This window comes from Drosophila serrata, unplaced genomic scaffold (genome assembly GCF_035046125.1).
Source record: "Drosophila serrata isolate PLE 108 unplaced genomic scaffold, ASM3504612v1 contig_276, whole genome shotgun sequence".
Classification (NCBI taxonomy): Eukaryota; Metazoa; Arthropoda; class Insecta; order Diptera; family Drosophilidae; genus Drosophila; species Drosophila serrata.
This window is the reverse complement of record NW_028257174.1, coordinates 5,563,029-5,580,286: the sequence shown is the minus strand read 5'-3', so window position 1 is coordinate 5,580,286 and position 17,258 is coordinate 5,563,029. Positions and strand designations below refer to the sequence as shown.

At 43.9% G+C, this 17,258-nt stretch overlaps 2 protein-coding genes across 5 annotated transcripts in view; both read left to right on the top strand.

The window, feature by feature from the left end:
• trol (terribly reduced optic lobes) overlaps positions 1-6,510 on the top strand; it is a 63,534-nt gene extending 57,024 nt beyond the window's left edge. Inside the window, exons 36-41 of the mRNA XM_086835712.1 lie at positions 904-1,133; positions 1,192-1,464; positions 1,529-3,179; positions 3,238-3,654; positions 3,717-3,864; positions 5,617-6,510. Coding sequence (XP_086691838.1) covers positions 904-1,133; positions 1,192-1,464; positions 1,529-3,179; positions 3,238-3,654; positions 3,717-3,864; positions 5,617-5,659 — 2,762 coding nt within the window. The 3' untranslated portion in view covers positions 5,660-6,510. The remainder of the gene's footprint in view (positions 1-903; positions 1,134-1,191; positions 1,465-1,528; positions 3,180-3,237; positions 3,655-3,716; positions 3,865-5,616) is intronic.
• Positions 6,511-6,687: 177 nt separating this feature from the next.
• boi (brother of ihog) overlaps positions 6,688-17,258 on the top strand; it is a 32,782-nt gene continuing 22,211 nt past the window's right edge. For 2 of the 4 annotated variants that reach the window (XM_020946963.2, XM_086835725.1), the window contains exons 1-2: positions 6,688-7,220; positions 7,830-7,916. The gene's annotated coding sequence lies outside the window, so the exon portion shown is untranslated. Of the gene's footprint in view, positions 7,624-7,829; positions 7,917-17,258 lie in introns of all 4 variants that reach the window. The other 2 variants (XM_086835723.1, XM_086835724.1) reach the window with 2 other exon arrangements.

Here is a 17,258-nt window from a genome sequence, read left to right as displayed (position 1 = left end):
GTAATCGCCTCTTTGTATAATATAAAGATATATATATCAATAACTGTAGCAAAACACCTCTGTATATGTGATAAACAAACCGGAAATGAAACATGTGCGAAATTAAAGTGGTAACCCAAGTCCAAATTAGATATGTAGAATTCGACGACAAAAAAACCCATAAAATTAAAACAAATACTACGAGTATAAAAAAATACCAATCTAAATGAACCCATTCGTAACCCCACATATATTCGTGTATTCTGTGTGATTCGATCCTTAGAAGTACTGAGTAAATGTAGCTCCATCAAGTAGTTCCCCCAAATCACCACTCCACCTAGTCCCCTCTCTGTCGATCTCTCTCTCTCTCTCTCTGTCTCTCCTTATGTATATCGTATATCGTATATCTCTATGTATTGTCTAACTAGGAAACCAAATTCCAAAAACAAAAAACCAAATTAAAACTAAAACAAAACCAAGTGCGATATGCAATCGAAGCAGGATCGGTTACTTGTTATCTTTATAATAAAAAAAAATAAATTTGATCCATAACAAGATCGATATTAAATCAATATCGATTAACCAAGAACCGATTATTTCGATAAGTATCGCCTTATTTCTGTTTGAACCCATTTTGACATGTAATTTTGCTAACTGTTTTTCTCTCTCTGTGTATTTTTTACTATCTTATTCCCATTTCCATGACTCACTACACACACTATACACACTATACACACACACCTTACACACACCCATATACGCCACACACATATATACATGCACCTTGCACTTGTGAATTGTCGCTGAATTGTGAACGTTCCGCCGACCATCCTTCGTCCTTCGTCCGTTGCCGTCTATCTGTGTGTGTCCCGGTGTCCGGTGATCGGTGATCGATGGTCCTGGTGTCCCGTTTGGATCCTATAGCGGTCGGCCCCGTGCCTCCACCGATGCCCCACTATCCCGAATACCAGCCACCGGCTCGTCCGGAGCCGCAAGAGGAGCGTCCGCGGGACTATAGCCTGAAGCTGGACCAGCAATCGTCGAATCTGCGCGTTGGTGAGTCCACCGAAGTGGAGTGCTACTCCTCCGATGATACCTACACGGATGTGATCTGGGAACGGGCGGATGGAGAACCGCTCAGCAATAACGTGAGGGTAAGTATCCCCTCCTCCAACCTAGTTATTTGATATTAATAGAATCTCATCCCTACAGCAAGCGGGCAACCGTCTGGTGATCAGTCACGTGGATCCCTCCGATGCTGGCAACTATGTCTGCAAATGCAGGACCGATCAGGGAGATCTCTACACCACCAGCTATGTCCTGGAGGTCGAGGATCAGCCCCACGAGCTGAAGAGCTCCAAGATCGTTCATGCCAAGGTCGGTGGCAATGCTCAGCTGCACTGTGGTGCCGATGAGAGTCGTCAGCCCACATACCGCTGGTGGCGTCAATACGGACAACTCCAAGCCGGACGCAGTCTGGCCAATGTAAGTTCTCTGAAAGGAAGCTTTCCATTTGCAGCAATTAGTAACCTCTTCCCATTTTTTGCAGGAGAAACTATCCCTGGACAGTGTTCAGGCCAACGATGCCGGCACATATATCTGCACAGCCGTTTATGCCGATGGCGAAACAGTGGACTTCCCCAACATTCTGGTGGTCACCGGTGCCATTCCACAGTTCCGTCAGGAGCCACGCAGCTACATGAGCTTCCCCACGCTGCCCGACTCCTCCTTCAAGTTTAACTTTGAGCTCACCTTCCGCCCGGAGAACGGTGACGGTCTCCTGCTCTTCAATGGCCAAACGAGGGGTACTGGCGACTACATTGCCCTCTCCCTGAAGGACCGCTATGCCGAGTTCCGCTTTGACTTTGGCGGCAAGCCACTGTTGGTCCGTGCCGAGGAGCCGCTGGCCCTCAATGAGTGGCATACGGTGCGTGTGCATCGTTCCCGACGCGACGGATATATCCAGGTGGACGAACAGCATCCGGTGGCCTTCCCAACGCTACTCCAAGTGCCACAGCTGGACCTCATCGAAGACCTGTATATCGGTGGCGTGCCCAACTGGGAGCTACTTCCGGAGGAGGCAGTATCCCAGCAAACCGGCTTCATCGGTTGCATCAGCCGCCTGACCCTCCAAGGACGCACCGTGGAACTGATGCGCGAGGCGAAGTTCAAGGAGGGCGTCTCCGATTGCCGGCCGTGTGCAGACCGCCCATGCGCCAACGATGGCGTCTGCCTTGAGAGCCAGACGGAGCAGGCCTACACCTGTGTCTGCCAGCCGGGCTGGACGGGCCGTGACTGCTCCGCCCGCGGGGCCCAGTGCACGCCAGGCGTTTGCGGTGCCGGACGCTGCGAGAACACCGAGCAGGACATGGAGTGCCTCTGTCCGCTGAACCGGACCGGAGACCGCTGTCAGTACATCGAGCACCTGAGCGAGCACAGTCTCAACTTTAAGAACAACAGCTATGCGGCCTACAACACACCACGGGTGACGCGGATCAACATCACGCTATCGGTGCGTCCCTCCAGCCTCAGCGACTCTGTGCTCCTGTATGCGGCCGAATCGAGCCTGCCCAGCGGTGATTACCTGGCGCTGGTGCTCCGTGGCGGTCATGTGGAGCTGTTGATCAACACGGCCGCCCGCCTGGAGCCGGTGGTGGTGCGTTCGGTGGAACCATTGCCCCTGCATCGCTGGACCCGCATCGAGCTGCTGCGACGCCAAGGTGAGAGCATCCTGCGCGTGGGTGATGCTCCAGACCGCAAGGCCAAGGCCCCAGGCTCGGGACGTATCCTATCTCTGAAGACGCCGCTCTATGTCGGCGGCTATGATCGGTCGACGGTGAAGATCAACCGGGATGTGAACATAACCAAGGGCTTTGATGGCTGCATTTCACGACTCTACGACTCGCAGCGTTCCATTCAACTGCTGGCGGACATCAAGGATGCAGCGAATATCCAGAACTGCGGTGAACTCAACGAAATTGGTGGCGCCAATGGGGACAGTGACAGTGATAGCGATAGCGAGCCAATTCCACCGCCATCACCGGAGATCTCGGACAATCGGGACGGAGATGAACTGCAGCCATATGCAATGGCTCCCTGTGCCAGTGATCCCTGCGAGAATGGCGGCACCTGTCGCGAGGAGGAGCAGCAAGCCATCTGCTCCTGTCCCCTGGGCTTCAGCGGCAAACACTGCCAGGAGCGTAAGTTTAAAGCAATCCCTATATAGTTTCAAAAGTAATCCTTGTTAATCTTTTATAGACATCCAAGTGGGCTTTAATGCCTCATTCCGAGGCGATGGCTATGTAGAGATCAATCGCACTCAGTTCGATCCCGCCGTGGAGCAGGAGTACAGCTCTGTGGCCATTGTCTTCACCACCACCAAATCTGATGGCCTGCTGGTCTGGTGGGGCCAAAAGGCTGGCGAGGAGTACACCGGTCAGGATTATCTGGCCGTGGGCATTGTCGATGGCTATGTGGAGTACTCCCTGAGGCTGGATGGCGAGGAGGCGGTTATCCGCAATAGCGATACCCGTGTTAATGACGGAGGTCGGCATATTGTGATTGCCAAGCGGGTAGATAACACCGCTATGCTGGAAGTGGATCGCATCCTGCACTCGGGCGAGACACGACCCACCGGCGTGAAGAAGATGAAGCTGCCGGGCAATGTGTTCATCGGTGAGTCCCTCTTTCTATGCTTGATCCTTCTTTGACTGAAATCCTTTATGTATTATGTGCAGGTGGCATTCCGGACATTGCTCGGTTCACGGGCAACCGCTACACGCAAAACTTTAACGGCTGCATTGTGGTCGTCGAGGGCGAGACCGTGGGCCAGATCAATCTGAGTCCTGCCGCCGTCAACGGAGCCAATGTCAACGTCTGTCCCGCGTAAGTATCCCAATTATCTTTCTCCTAGATCAGTTTTCCTCCTTGTTGTTGGCTCTGCTTCGATTTTAATCCCCGCCTGCCTTGCCTCAGTCATTGGCATCCCTCTAGCCTTGTCTACCAAGAGATCGGTGATGACATCGATGTGGATTTGGACACGGCCTGGGAACCAAGGGACTCCAGCGAGGCTGGCTTCTTTGATGAGCTGGATCAACCGCCACCGGTGCATATCTTCTATCCGCGTCCCAAACTCAGCGAGTTTCCCGTCAGCCGGGCTCTATCGTTATCCATATCGATCTTGTTATCCATGGGCCCATCGATCGGGCTTCTGGGAGGAATTCCTCCCTGCCTGCTGCCTGCTCCTAGCTAGGCTTGTATAATTGGAGATCGATTGCAAAATCGATATCAAGTCTGACTGAGCAGAGTCTCCATGGAAGCCCCTTCCTCTCCATTAACTTGTAAACGGATGTGGAACTGATCAATAATCGATATCGATAAGGATATCTTGGTTCCATATCCGTTAATCCTAAAACAGAAGAGTGGCTATGACACTTTTGAAGTTTGCGGAACTCGGAGCCTTGAGCAACTGGATAGTATTATAATATCCCATAACTTAGGTAGTTGAATTAGAAATATATATAGTTTCTAAAGCTCATATATATTTTGCGGAATTATTTGTAGAGCTCAATATTAACTAAATATTATTTCCAAATTTGATGACGAGTTCCAAGCAAAAGCGCCATAGCCCCTGATGATTACTATATCATACCATTGGGAGTGTTACAATTGAAATTATCGTGCCATATCATCGCAGAATATCATGTTATATTATACAAAGTATAGTTAGAGTCGCCAGCCACATACATGAAGTTAGATAATCGTCTAGAGTTAAGATATATCCTAAAGGTAACTAGGACTATAAGCTCGAACATTTTTTTTTCATAGTCAATTAGGTAGCACCAGAAATATGTATTGTTACAGATCTTATCTAGTCTTAGCCACTTCTAGTTGGATTGTTCTCGTTTCGAAGCCAAGCTCAGGGCACACCACTTGATAGCTATATACACACATAAATCTGATTAAATATCGATCTATATATAGGTAGAAATTTGTGCTTAGCTAGGAAGGTTCCTTAGATCCCTGCTTAACCCTAAAGTCTAGGGCATTTCCCATAGTTATACTTGTGAATTAATTTCCCTGATCTCAAAAAGAGCCATCGTTTTATCTAGTTCTGAAATTTTAAAAGCGTTTCCAAATTATCCTTTACATATATTATATGAAGTAATTATTATAAATATATATAATCTGGTCGATCTATATGTAATCTAAGTAACGAATGATGGAGAAATCAAAGTTCTTCGCGTTGAGACAAAGTCTGATATTGCAGCTTAGCGAGGCTTTTAACCAACACTGGCTTATCCTGTTTTGTCCAGCACTAAAAACAGTAATTAATGAATATTTAGCTGACTTTTAGTTAGTGAATTGAGTTGGGGAAATATGAATGAGTGTGTTTATGTTTTTTTACATTATATTTATTGTGTTTCTTAGTTAGAAAATTTCATTTACGAAGCCTTTTAACCAACTCTGATTTTATCTTAGTTTTGCAACACTGTTTATAAATATCAAGTTATGTTTTTATTCCTATATTTTCCTTCATTTTTATAGCCTTCTTTTACTTAAATTAAATTTATGATTTCCCTAATTTCCCCAATTTTCCCATATTTTCTTATATTTTTTATATGATTTATACATCAGTCACGAAGAGCTCCTGGGAGGAACCGAACCGCCAGTCGTCTGAGGACACAACCAGCAACCGAAATTAGCTTTTTAATTAAATAACATTAACAAAAACAAAAAAACAAAAAGAAAACCATTTTTATATATACACAACATACGAGAATAAGCCCAAGCAAAACAAACCAACTAAAAAAAAATATTAAATATTATATGGCGTAAAGATATGAAAACCAAAAAAAAAAAGAAAAAGAAACGATCACTTCTACAACTAAATTGAATGCTTCTTCGATCCTTAAGTCTAAGTTAAAGATTGTTAGCAAGGAACAAGCGAATATCACAAAAACAAAATACACACGCACATCTGTTTTTTTTTTTTTTTTAATATAAATCAACCTGCGAGAAGTGAAACGAAACAGAAACAATAATGCAATTTAATGCAAATTACGCAGATAATGCTGAATAATACAAATACATAATGCAGATAAAGCCTAGGATTAAAGAACTAACTAACTAACTCGAACAACAACAACAAAAACGCATACTAGCCAACTTGCAAACCACAACAACAAACAACAGCAAAACACACCACCAAAAGCAATAAATGCTCAATAGTTGAAGGCATTTGATATATTTTATATTTTTAGTTTCCTAGCTTGTAACTACAACTACGACTCTATTGTTCTTTATTATTTGTTTTGTGGAAGACATCCCCCAGTGTAAAATCGGAACGCACACACTCGTGTTATTAATTAAATTAAATACCAATTGATACCGTTTAATGATAAACAACAACAACAAAAAAAAACCTACCAACTATGAATGCAACTATTGTGAACGAACGAAAACTGTTGAGTGGATAAAAAGCAACAAAAGCAACAAGCAGAAGATATATTAAAATGAAATCAACAACAATTTTGGCACGTGTTTGCTTTCGGGTTAAAGTGGGAGATCACAGGACCAGCGAAACCTGCAAGGGAGAGGGAGAGAGTGATGGTGAGAGAGAGCCGAGCCACTCGCGCAGCTTCTGGCGCTCATTTGTGCTTCGGCTCGCCTCGTACGACTGCAAGCGGTAAGTGTTGTTCGTTTAGCTTTTTTTAAATTAAAGCTAGCATAGTTGAAAATCTAACAACTTCAATGTAAATCAATATATATTTAAGTATATATGTTTATTTACACAGATATTTATTGAGCAGAATTTGTCATAATACTTGCCATGCCTTACTAACTATAAAAATCGATTTACATATATACGACCTAGAAAACATACGAAATTAACATATTAAGTATCATTTTAATATAATTGAAAAAAATGTAGGTCAATAATATTTGCATTTGAGTGCAGCATGTACTTTTGAGTGTAACTCGTATTTTAGCTTTTTTCACTCCAAATCTAGCGTGGCCGGTCCGTCACATCTGGCAACACAGCGCGGTGTTCTCTCGGCTGCTGCCTTTGGTTCACTTCGCTTCGCACCGCCGAGCGACACAGTCGAAGAAAAGAAAAACAACGAAAAAACAAGAAGAAATAAGAAAGAATATTAAACCACCGACTCTTGGCGCCTCGTCGTGTTAATTTAATATATTTAGTTACTATTTTTTTTGGTTCGCGACTGTTTTAAAACCCAGTGAGTGTTTATTTAAACTGTACTTGCAAACCCAAAGAGAAGAGAAGAGCAGAAACGAAAGAAAACAGAAGGGTCCCAAAGAAAATACCGCAAATCTGCCGCGAGAGAGCGAGAAAAGTGCGTGTGCCAAGTTTGTTTTTATTTTTATAACGGCAACCGGCTAAAACGAAGCGTCGTCGTCCCCGCAAACACTCAATAACAATAAATTATACGGTCCGGTCAATAATTCCGAAAATGTTTGTCAAATGTAGTGAATGAAATGAAATTTCCGTATTCAGCAGGGATGCCGCAACCGAAGATCGAACATTAAATATCGGCGGATGTGACTAAGGGCCACGAAATTCAATTTAAAGTGATGCCAATCTCTGTGATTTTCTTTTTTTTCCCGTTCGTTCTCATGTGTGTATGTGTTAGTGGTCGAAAGGCTTTGAAAATGCCATAAAATTTTAATAGGTTTATTTTATTTGGGTTGCCTTCTTTTACTTTGCTTTTTTTTTCTGTTACTTCGTTTTGTCGTTTGCTATTTTTTTTTTTTGTATGAGAAAAATCGCAAGAATGCCGACGCGCAAAGTGATCAAAATCTAATCAAAATATTTACCGTTCGTTTAGCGCTGCAAAGAGAGTGAGCGAAAGAGAGGACATCCCTTGCCTTGCCCTTCGGAAATCGCAAATCGCTGGAAATCGCAGCAGTTGCAGGTGAGTGTGCGTAACGGTAAAAATGTCTTGTCTGGAAAGTAGTTCAGCTGGTCAGTTGAGTCCGTAAATGTCCGTAAGACCCAGACCCCGGGGCCCCCCTGCTCTGCCTTCCATGCAGCCATACTGCCATATCGATCGATTCCAGTTGACAGGTTTGTGCCTATGCTTGTGGTTATGTCCTTTTTTGGGCCGCCAGGTGACCAACTGTCGTCCGATCGTTGGCCGAAGGCCAATTGCCAATTGCCAATTGCGCCGATGGCCAATTGCCGACCGCCGACTGCCGTTACTTTATGTGTCAGCAGCGATGCCCCCAAAACGATGTAACAACAACAACAACAAGAATAACAACGACAGGCAGAGCAAGTGCTGCACATCAAATTTATCACGAACATAAACCAGAGAACATCCAAGTATCAAACCTGTCAGGGGGCGGTGTGGGGAGTAGTTTGGCTCCTCACCCCGATTTTAAGACCATCCTTCATTTCCCCTTTTCTGCTCGTTGATAACATTAATGAACTGTCTACGACTGAGCACCAGAATAGAAAAGCCAAAAAGGAGAGAGGTGGAGAGTCAGAGTCAGCGAGAGAGAGAGAGAGAGGCGTGCACAAATACAGTGGGACCTCCTTTAGCAATTTCCAACTCCTTTTGGCAAATTAATATTTAAGCTTTAAAGTAAAGTATTAAACTATACAGATTCTTGATTATTTAAAATGTAATATTTACGCCATAAGTTGGCATCTCTAATTTAATGGTTTATCCATATCAAACTTTTCATACTCAACAAGTTCGTGTTAGCCAGGTTCGCCTGTCCTCGGCCAGAGAGGCACGCATATTTTGGTTGCCATTGGCAAAAGGTGAGAGAGCGGAATGCAACAGGCAGAACCAGATCAGGGGAGAGCGCGTCAGAGAGGGAGAGGAAGAGGGAATGCAAGTGCTGCACATGCTGATCCTGGTTGGTAACGAACGCCCCTTGCTGTTTCGCTTGTTGTTCTTGCCTGGTAACGAAACTCAGTATTCCCATTTTCCTGCGCAAACTATAAATCAATGGCAGGGGGAAAAGCCCAACAATAAAAATCAAGGCAAGTGTCGTCGTCGTTGTCTCATTCTGCTGGCTAAAAAGGGAAGGGCCAGCCAGGACAGGGACTGGGACTGGGCAGTGAGATGAGAATGGGAATGGGAATGGGATGACGATGAGGATGAGGATGAGGATGGGAATAAGAATGGTCACTGGGCAGAGGCCTCCGCAGCGACGTCGGCAGAGCCTTTGTCTTGTTGTTGATGGGATTTCATTATTACTTTCGATTGTGGCCCATTGAGACGGAGTTCCTTCTCCTCCTCCCTTTTCTCCCTCGTTCTTCACTCGCCAGGGCTCTTGGTTTTTCGTTCTTCATCGAAAGTGCAGACAAACAAAAAGGTCTCTGGGTCCAAACAAAAATAAACACACCGGAGAGCAGCACCATCATCATCATCATCAACGTCATCGTCTCCGTCTCCGTCTCCATTCGCATTCCCATACCCATGCCCAATGCCCATTCCAAATCCCAATCCACATCCACATCGTCATCTTGTCGAGCTCCTTTGCTGCACTCTAATCGCATAAGCAGATAGACCAGGTGAATGAGGATGAGAATGGGCCACACTGAACGAAGGTAGAAAATAAATAAAGCGATAAATGGAAAATAAATTTCAAAAAATTGCTTTTCAAGTGGGCCCACGAAGGTTCTCTCCTACAGCTCACCCCATTCACTGGGCCCCCCGCCCACGAGTTGTGTGTTCCCTGGTGGCCTCGACGGGGCTACCGATCTGAAACTTGGCCAGAACAGGTCCTCTGCCTTGGTTTATCTCTGTGTAATGAAAACATTTGAATAGGTTTAGCATAAACCAAGATAATTGGGTTGGTTTTTCGTCTATGTCTTTTAATCAAGTCTTCATGTCCTCTTGATTAAAGCCTTCAACTAATGATTATTTCAGTTAATCAATTTGCAGCCACAATTTATTCTGTATGCCATTTCTTGCCATAATTCTCCCCTATTCGATGCGCTCAAATTTCATGGCCAAAACGATCTTAGAGATCGATTCTCGCACTCCATTAATACTGATCCACTGATCTAGTTTCCCAGCCATACATATATCCCCATTAAAACCATATCTCACAGTCATAATGAGGAAAGCAGAACGCCTTTTGCCCGAGTGCATTTACCATCAAAATTAGACATAGACATTGACACCTTTTTCCCCTGACCAGCGATTTCGATTTCGACTGGTATTTGGATTTTGATTTGGATTTAGATTTGGACTCAGATTCAGATTCAGATTCCAATGAAACGGATTTTGGTTCCGTAAAAACGGCGCATAAAAATCATTTCACGCCAAACCGAATGGACCCCAGAAATTATGATTAATGTTGAAAACATAAATTGGATTTGATTTCTGTTTGTTTGCCGTTTTCGTGCAGCTTTTTCTCGCTCTTTTTTCGGTGGTTTTTTTTTTGGGTTTTTTGTCTCTCGGCCTGGTCTTCATGGGCTCTTTTTATATATTTTATTTAATTTTTTTTTTTGCTAGGTAGCCGCCGCCGCCTGTTCATTAGCACAGACTAATCATTGGAGCACAAGAGGCGGCCGCAGGGCAGGCGGGCAGCTGGGGCAGAGAGGAGGGCGGGTTCAAGCCCCAAAGGTGGCAATCAACGTGAATGAATGAATGGTTGAACTCGCCTCGACTCGAGTCTTGTGAATGAGCCTGGGTTTTGAGACTGACACAGAGACTGCGACTGAGCCTGAGACGGTATGAATGGGGGCCCTCTACTTGGAGGAGAAGGAGGAGATCTTCACATTTTTTTTCTTACGTTTTTCGTTGTGATCTTCCCTTGAGCGGAAGTGTAATTGCAGGCCGAATTGGCCCGGATTCCGATTCGGATTTGGGATTGGGAGTCGTCTCTTTACGAGCGGCGTCGTCTCTGCATCAAAAAAGGTAAATTAGCTTCACAAACTAAACCAAGAAAAAAATAAAAGAAGAATAAAGACAAATGATGCTGAAGTAGCTGAAGAATCCAGGGAAGATAGAAGAAGCCGCAACCGAAAACGGAAGCGCATTACAAGCCGCCAACGTAATATGATCACATATGTTCACCGTCTGAACATTGCCACGCCCACACGTCCCCGACGAGGAGGGGGGAAAGAAAGGTTAATCGAGGGGATGGGGGTATAGATGCAGAGGTGGAGGCCAGATTCTTAGGCACGTAGATCTCCAGCTTATCTCACTAAAGACATCGGTAGCCATGGATATTGGATAGAGAATTTTGTTGGTTCCCCAAAAACTAGAGGGAACTATATAGGAATTTTATGACTGAATACGTGTGCTCAGTATTTTATACCAAAACTGATAAATTCCATAGAAATTAGAAATATTAGTGACTATTTCCAAGGATAACACCATAACTCACTAAATATATGATACTGTACGGAAATGCCTTAACTACCAAATGTCTAAACCCAAAACAGAAGCAGCAGCAGCAGCACGAGGAGGTAGCAATCGGGAGCAAAACTGGGTTTTGGAGTGGGTTTTCGGGTTCTAGAGTGGGAGTACGGAGACCAGGGGCGGGGACACACAAAGCGAGAGTAGACAGTAGTGCATAAATAAATGTTCCCCGCCGTGTTCGTAGCACTTTTCTTATCAGCGGGGACATCGGCGGGCCGTGACGATGACAACGGGCAACATGGATGGCACCGGCGACGGCGACAGCAATCAGAGCGCTTTGCGGCTGCGCGACAGCAAGAAAGGGAAACGGAGACAGACAGGAAGTGGGCTATTTGCACACCAATCCCAAAACAAGTCATAATTTTCGACAATGGGCCGACGACAGACGACATGGAATCCGGACGGACACGCTCGGTTACGTGGAATTCGGAATTCGGTCCTCTATCGTCACAATCTCCTCCTCCTCCGCCGCCGACTCCTCCTCCTCCTTTTGGCCGGATCAGTCCTCAGTTTTGATAAAGTGGCTCGTCGGCGGGACGAGAGACATTTAATAAGCGACAATTTAGCGCTGAGTCTGACATTGACACAGGTAGAGGAGGGTCGGGTCGGAGTTAACAATGGTAGCTGGCTGGCTGGCCAGGTAGCGCTCAGAGGAGGAACTCTGGCAAGTGTTCGCTGGGAAATACAGAGGGATGTTGCGGATGTGATATCTTCTGGAGCGGATCAGTCCTGGAAATGGGCCCGGGTTCTGGTCTATAAAACCAATTTTAAACGCTTTTGAAGGCAGACAAAGGAGGTCTAGGAATATCGGATCAAGAGCAGTAAAGTGAATGAAACGATTTTGGAATTTAAATAAGGGTTACTTGAAAATTCAAAAACTAAGAGTCAAGCAATTGAATCATAATCTGGAAAAGAATGTAAACACCTAGGAGGAATATATCAGATCAAGAAGTAAGGCAGAGTCTAGCAGAATCAAGTAATTAAGTTTATCAATTTGAATCATGGTGCCCTCAGCAACAAGGCAATGAATGAATAGAAATAGGAAACGGGTCGCTGGAATCAAAGCCATATAATAGAACATCAACCGAAACAATAGAAAGCTCATGGCTAATCAATGAATCAACATAAAACCAAATCGACTTGATGGATTAGAGTCTCCCCACCTTGCATCTCTGTCTTCAGCCGCTCGTTCCTCTCTTTCCAGCACACACCTGTTGAAGGCAGTTTTTAATTAGAGCCTTACCCAGAGTGTCTAGGGAGTCAGAAAGGGTTACGGGGGTCTTGGGTTCGGAGCCCTGGGGCTGCAATGATGTATTCATTTCCCACAAAACGCTGTGAAAATATTGAATAATCGAACTGCTTTGATTTCCGACCAACTAACTAACTAACCATCGGCACTCGACTCCCTCCCGGGGGTCACTGGGAGTTGGAGCTGCCCAGCACGTAGCTGTCAGCGTTAGAAGATCGGGTGGAGACCGGTGGTGACCGCCAGCTGTGAATGGGTCTCGCGGTTGAGAACATTTGTGAACTCAATTAAAATAGCAGACGATCATCAACACGGGTAATGTCTACCTCGAGAGCTTGGAGATCCCTTGAAATGCAAATGCTGCCGGGCAACCGAGATTCCAATTCCGATTCCGATTCCCCGATTCTGAGTCTGAATCTGAATCTGATTCCGATTCGAACTTTGCACGTCGTCTCCGTGGTAATTAAACCTGCGTGGAAACGAAACGAAACGAAATAAACACATACCAGAGTGAGGCAGTAACTTGAGGCGGAGCGGAGCGGAGCGGTACAGACCGCGAATGAATAGACAGACATTCCTCGGCCACCGTGGGGCAATTAGAAAATGAGTTCGAAGCCAGGCCGGCAAATGCGAACGCGAACGCGAACGCCAACGTTCCGTTCCAAGATCCAAGATCTTTGAGCTCTCCAAGCTCCATTCGCAGGCCAACTCGAGTCATAGATCAGCGTTCATGATAAGCCAGATCTGGAAAGAGTTAAAGCAGTCTGGAAACTCCGCCACATGCGGACTATGGAATACCTTCCAAAGATCTAAATATATAGATGTTATTTTAATGAATAACAAGTTATTAGAGTCCATTTAAAGGGAGTGATTACTACATACTTGACAGATCATTTCCTCTTCTAATGAAAATATCTAAATTGCACTCTGAGACTTACCTTTGTTCACAGAAAAATGGTATGTGACTTCAAGCCGAGGTCACCAAGTGTCATCACATTACTCTTCTTACCAAAGGTTAGAATTAGATTATGACACATTCCGGAACAGTAAAGTACTTGTTATGAACAGGGTACACCCTGGCCTGGGTGAGTGGAACAGGGTATCAGAGTGTCGGAGCTGCGTGAGTAGAAAGCCAGATGGGAGGTAGATCGCTCCCAGCCTCAGCTTGGTATTTTCTTGTCTTTCTCCCTCGTTTTTTTTTTATTTAAGACTTGCTTTTCTTTAGTTTGATTTTTTGAAAGTCTCTTGCACCGGTTTAGAAAAGTGATTAGCAAAGGGGAGCGATATACATATGTGGCAAAATCTGTAACTGTAACTGTTGCTGTAACTTAACTGTGTAACGGCTTAGGCTTAACCTTTTGCACCCGTTTTGAAAGCAGAAGTTCCAGACATCGATCACTTTTAATGATGTCTCTCGCCTCTATTCCCCCACGCTCTTTCCTTAATTGGAGGATCAATTTGCTCACTCGATCGAAACCAAAGGGGTTTGGGATTGGGGCTGGCAATAATGGGAATGGGTGGCCGCTGGAAACGGGGGTGAGCCAATTTGGCATCTGCACTGAATGAATGCAATGAACCGTGCAATGAACTGCTCGAACTGCGTTCCACTGCCAGCTGTTCCAGCGCGAGGCGGCAACAACACGCTCGCACATTCATTCATGGAAATCAATGGAAAATGGAATGCTTGGTAGCTGGAAGGGGCCGACGAACATGGGGTGGGGGTAAGGTAAGCCGCTAGCGGTTCGGGCTTAAACGGATTTCATTCATAAACAGACGCCGCACAAAGTTCGAGTCCACGTCGGATTGAGGCATAGAGCGACGAGAGGCGAACACAACGGAGTCGCCCACGCGGGCGGTGGTAACGAGAGAGAGAGAGGGAGGGAGAGGGAGAGAAGGGGCAGAAATAGCTACCTGGACAACAGGAGATGAATGAGGAAGAGAGAGGCTGGAAGACTGCATTCTTAACTGCTCTATTACAAACAATAAAAAAAAACACAGTGAAAATTGAGTAACAAATTTCCAGCCAGAAAGATTTCAAGTTAAAGAAAAGGTTTTTAAAAGATTTAAATAGGAAATGAATCTATATCGAGGTCATATAATCCTCCAGATAATCCCACACTCCGTTTGGAGATTTGTAACCTAAGCAAGTTCGCTTTTAAAGAAGTACCACTGTGGTTGAAGGAGTAAAAGGGGAAAAGGTAAAGGTAGATATGAAAACAGTGGCTGCTGCATCCGCATTTGCATAAGGGACAGACAGGGAGAGATGGAGACCGAAGACCCACAGTCACGTTTGTCATTTTTTAGACTCGAATTTTTTGTTGTCGTTCCGTTGAGTTCACCTTGAAGCGCATACCAAAGATGAAGAAGAAGTTAAAGAGGACCGGACCCAAGGCAACCTTTTCATCGATTGTGTCTCTGGTCCAGCCCCGTCCCCCAACCACCAACAATCATCAGTGATTTTTCCCCCTTCCCGTGTTCATTTCACTGGAAATCCGAACTGCATTCCAAGGCATCGGCTGCGAGATCATCGGGAATCAGTGGAAGAAGAATAAATCCAGGTTGTAGGTACTTCCCTCTCGCTCAGCTAATTGTTTCCGACTTTTGGCTATACTCTTCCCACCTGTGTACACTCTCGATTCAAGGCCAAAGAATCAAATATATCAATGGAATATTTCTCAAGAAAAGGATAGATTTCGAATATAGGAAATGGAATGTACTGGATTGTAGAGCTTTAAATAAATATTGGCTTTAAATAATTGTATTTTTTAAGCAAAAACGTAATAGAAAACTGATAACTTGAATGAATACCAGCTATGCAAATATATATAAAGTTATAAAGGGGCTTTCTTTTAAAGGATTGTAGGATCTCTCCCCCAAAAGGCGAGTGTTTCCGGTCCCAAAATTTTCGGGGACTTGAAGCTTCTGGCATTCAATGAACCCCCAAAAACATTAAAAGGGGGAAAAGCGAAGAATAAGAATTTTCTGTATGTTGTTTGCACTTCAAATTTCTATTTCTTGGTTTATTTTGGTTTGTTTTCATTCGGCTTGTTTGGGCTTTCGTTGTTACGTGATAAAAACTTTGTTGTCCATTGATTCGGTGGTCTGATAAGAAGTCCGTGTCCCTTTTTGGACCCCCAGTTATAAGAAGCCGAAGGGGCAGGGGGCATATAAACACACACGTTCCTCGGCTGTGAGTAAATAAGCGAAACAAATAAAAACAAAATTAAATTGGGTTTATTGCATTTCATGTGAAAAGCAAACTGTGCACGAAAACGAACCGTCGATCCACCGAGCCACCGATCCGTCGACTTTTCCACTTTCCAGAATCGTTCATCAAATCTAATGCATTCAACGCGGTTCAATCATTCAATCAAGCACGAATTGGGGGCAAAGAGACCGCCCCGGCTGTCAGCTATGAGTGGCCCCCCCTTTTACGCACCACTGAGCGGGGGCTTACTCTTCACTATCCCTCTCCCACACTCGCTCTGTCCCTCTCTTGCCATGTTTTTCGTTTGTTTTCAATTAAATGCCAAAATGCCAATTAATTAAAAGCCCATAACGGTAGGCAAACGGTACGTCCCCCCCTTCAAGCATCCAGCTAACCCCTCGAAAGCAACCAACCGCCGCCACTGCGGGTTGATCTAAATTACAAATTTGTCGTACCCGAAAATAGATAATATGATCTAATAAAACTGAAAGAGCAGTCGCACGACAATAAAAAGCAAGAGGCGGCCACAAAGGCGGAGCCGCCTCAGGTGAAAGGGGGTATGTGGGGGGGCGGAGGTTTCCTCAGGGGGAGGGGTGCGAAAGGCACTGAAAATAAAAAGTTTTAAAAGTATATTTAAACTAAAATTAAGCCAAAAATTAGGAAGGAAACTAACTTAGGGAAGCCTAAGTTTATATAGCCTTTATGTTTAAAATCTATATATATGGGTTCGAATCGAAAATTGATAACTAAGCTTTAAATATTTCCTTTCTTTGAATCTATATTTATTGTTGTTTTTATATGGCAATTTATTCGAAAAATCAATGTTTAAAAAATGCATAACTCAGCCAAAAAGGCATTAATTTAATTTTTTAATTCGGAAACCTGTTTTTTGTTGGTTTTTATTAGGTTAATAAATCTGCATACTCAATTTTAACTTAAAAAAAAATCGAAATTTTGCAAATTTTTTTTTATTTTTAACGATGTAACCCCTTTCCTTTTTTTTTTTTTTTTTGAAAAAATTAAAAAAAAAAAATTTTTCCCAAATAGAGCTAGAAAGATTCGCCTGTTTATGCTGATCAAGAATATATATAATTTATAGGGTCAGAAATGACTTCTTCACTTAGTTTTAAGCTCCTGACTAAAATTAGAATAACATTATTTAAATCGATTTTTATCTATACTTTTATGACAATTTTTTCGACATATTAAAGCTTTAAAAAACGCATAGCTCAGCTAAAAATGCATTAATTTCAATTTGGATTGCTGTTTTGTGATAGTTTTTATTAGGTTTATAAATCAACATACTAAATGAGAAACATTTTTAACCATAAAATTTTTATCAAATTTTTGACAATTTTAACGATGTAACCCCTTATAAAATTTTGAAAAAATTGAGTAAATTTTTTTTCTTTAA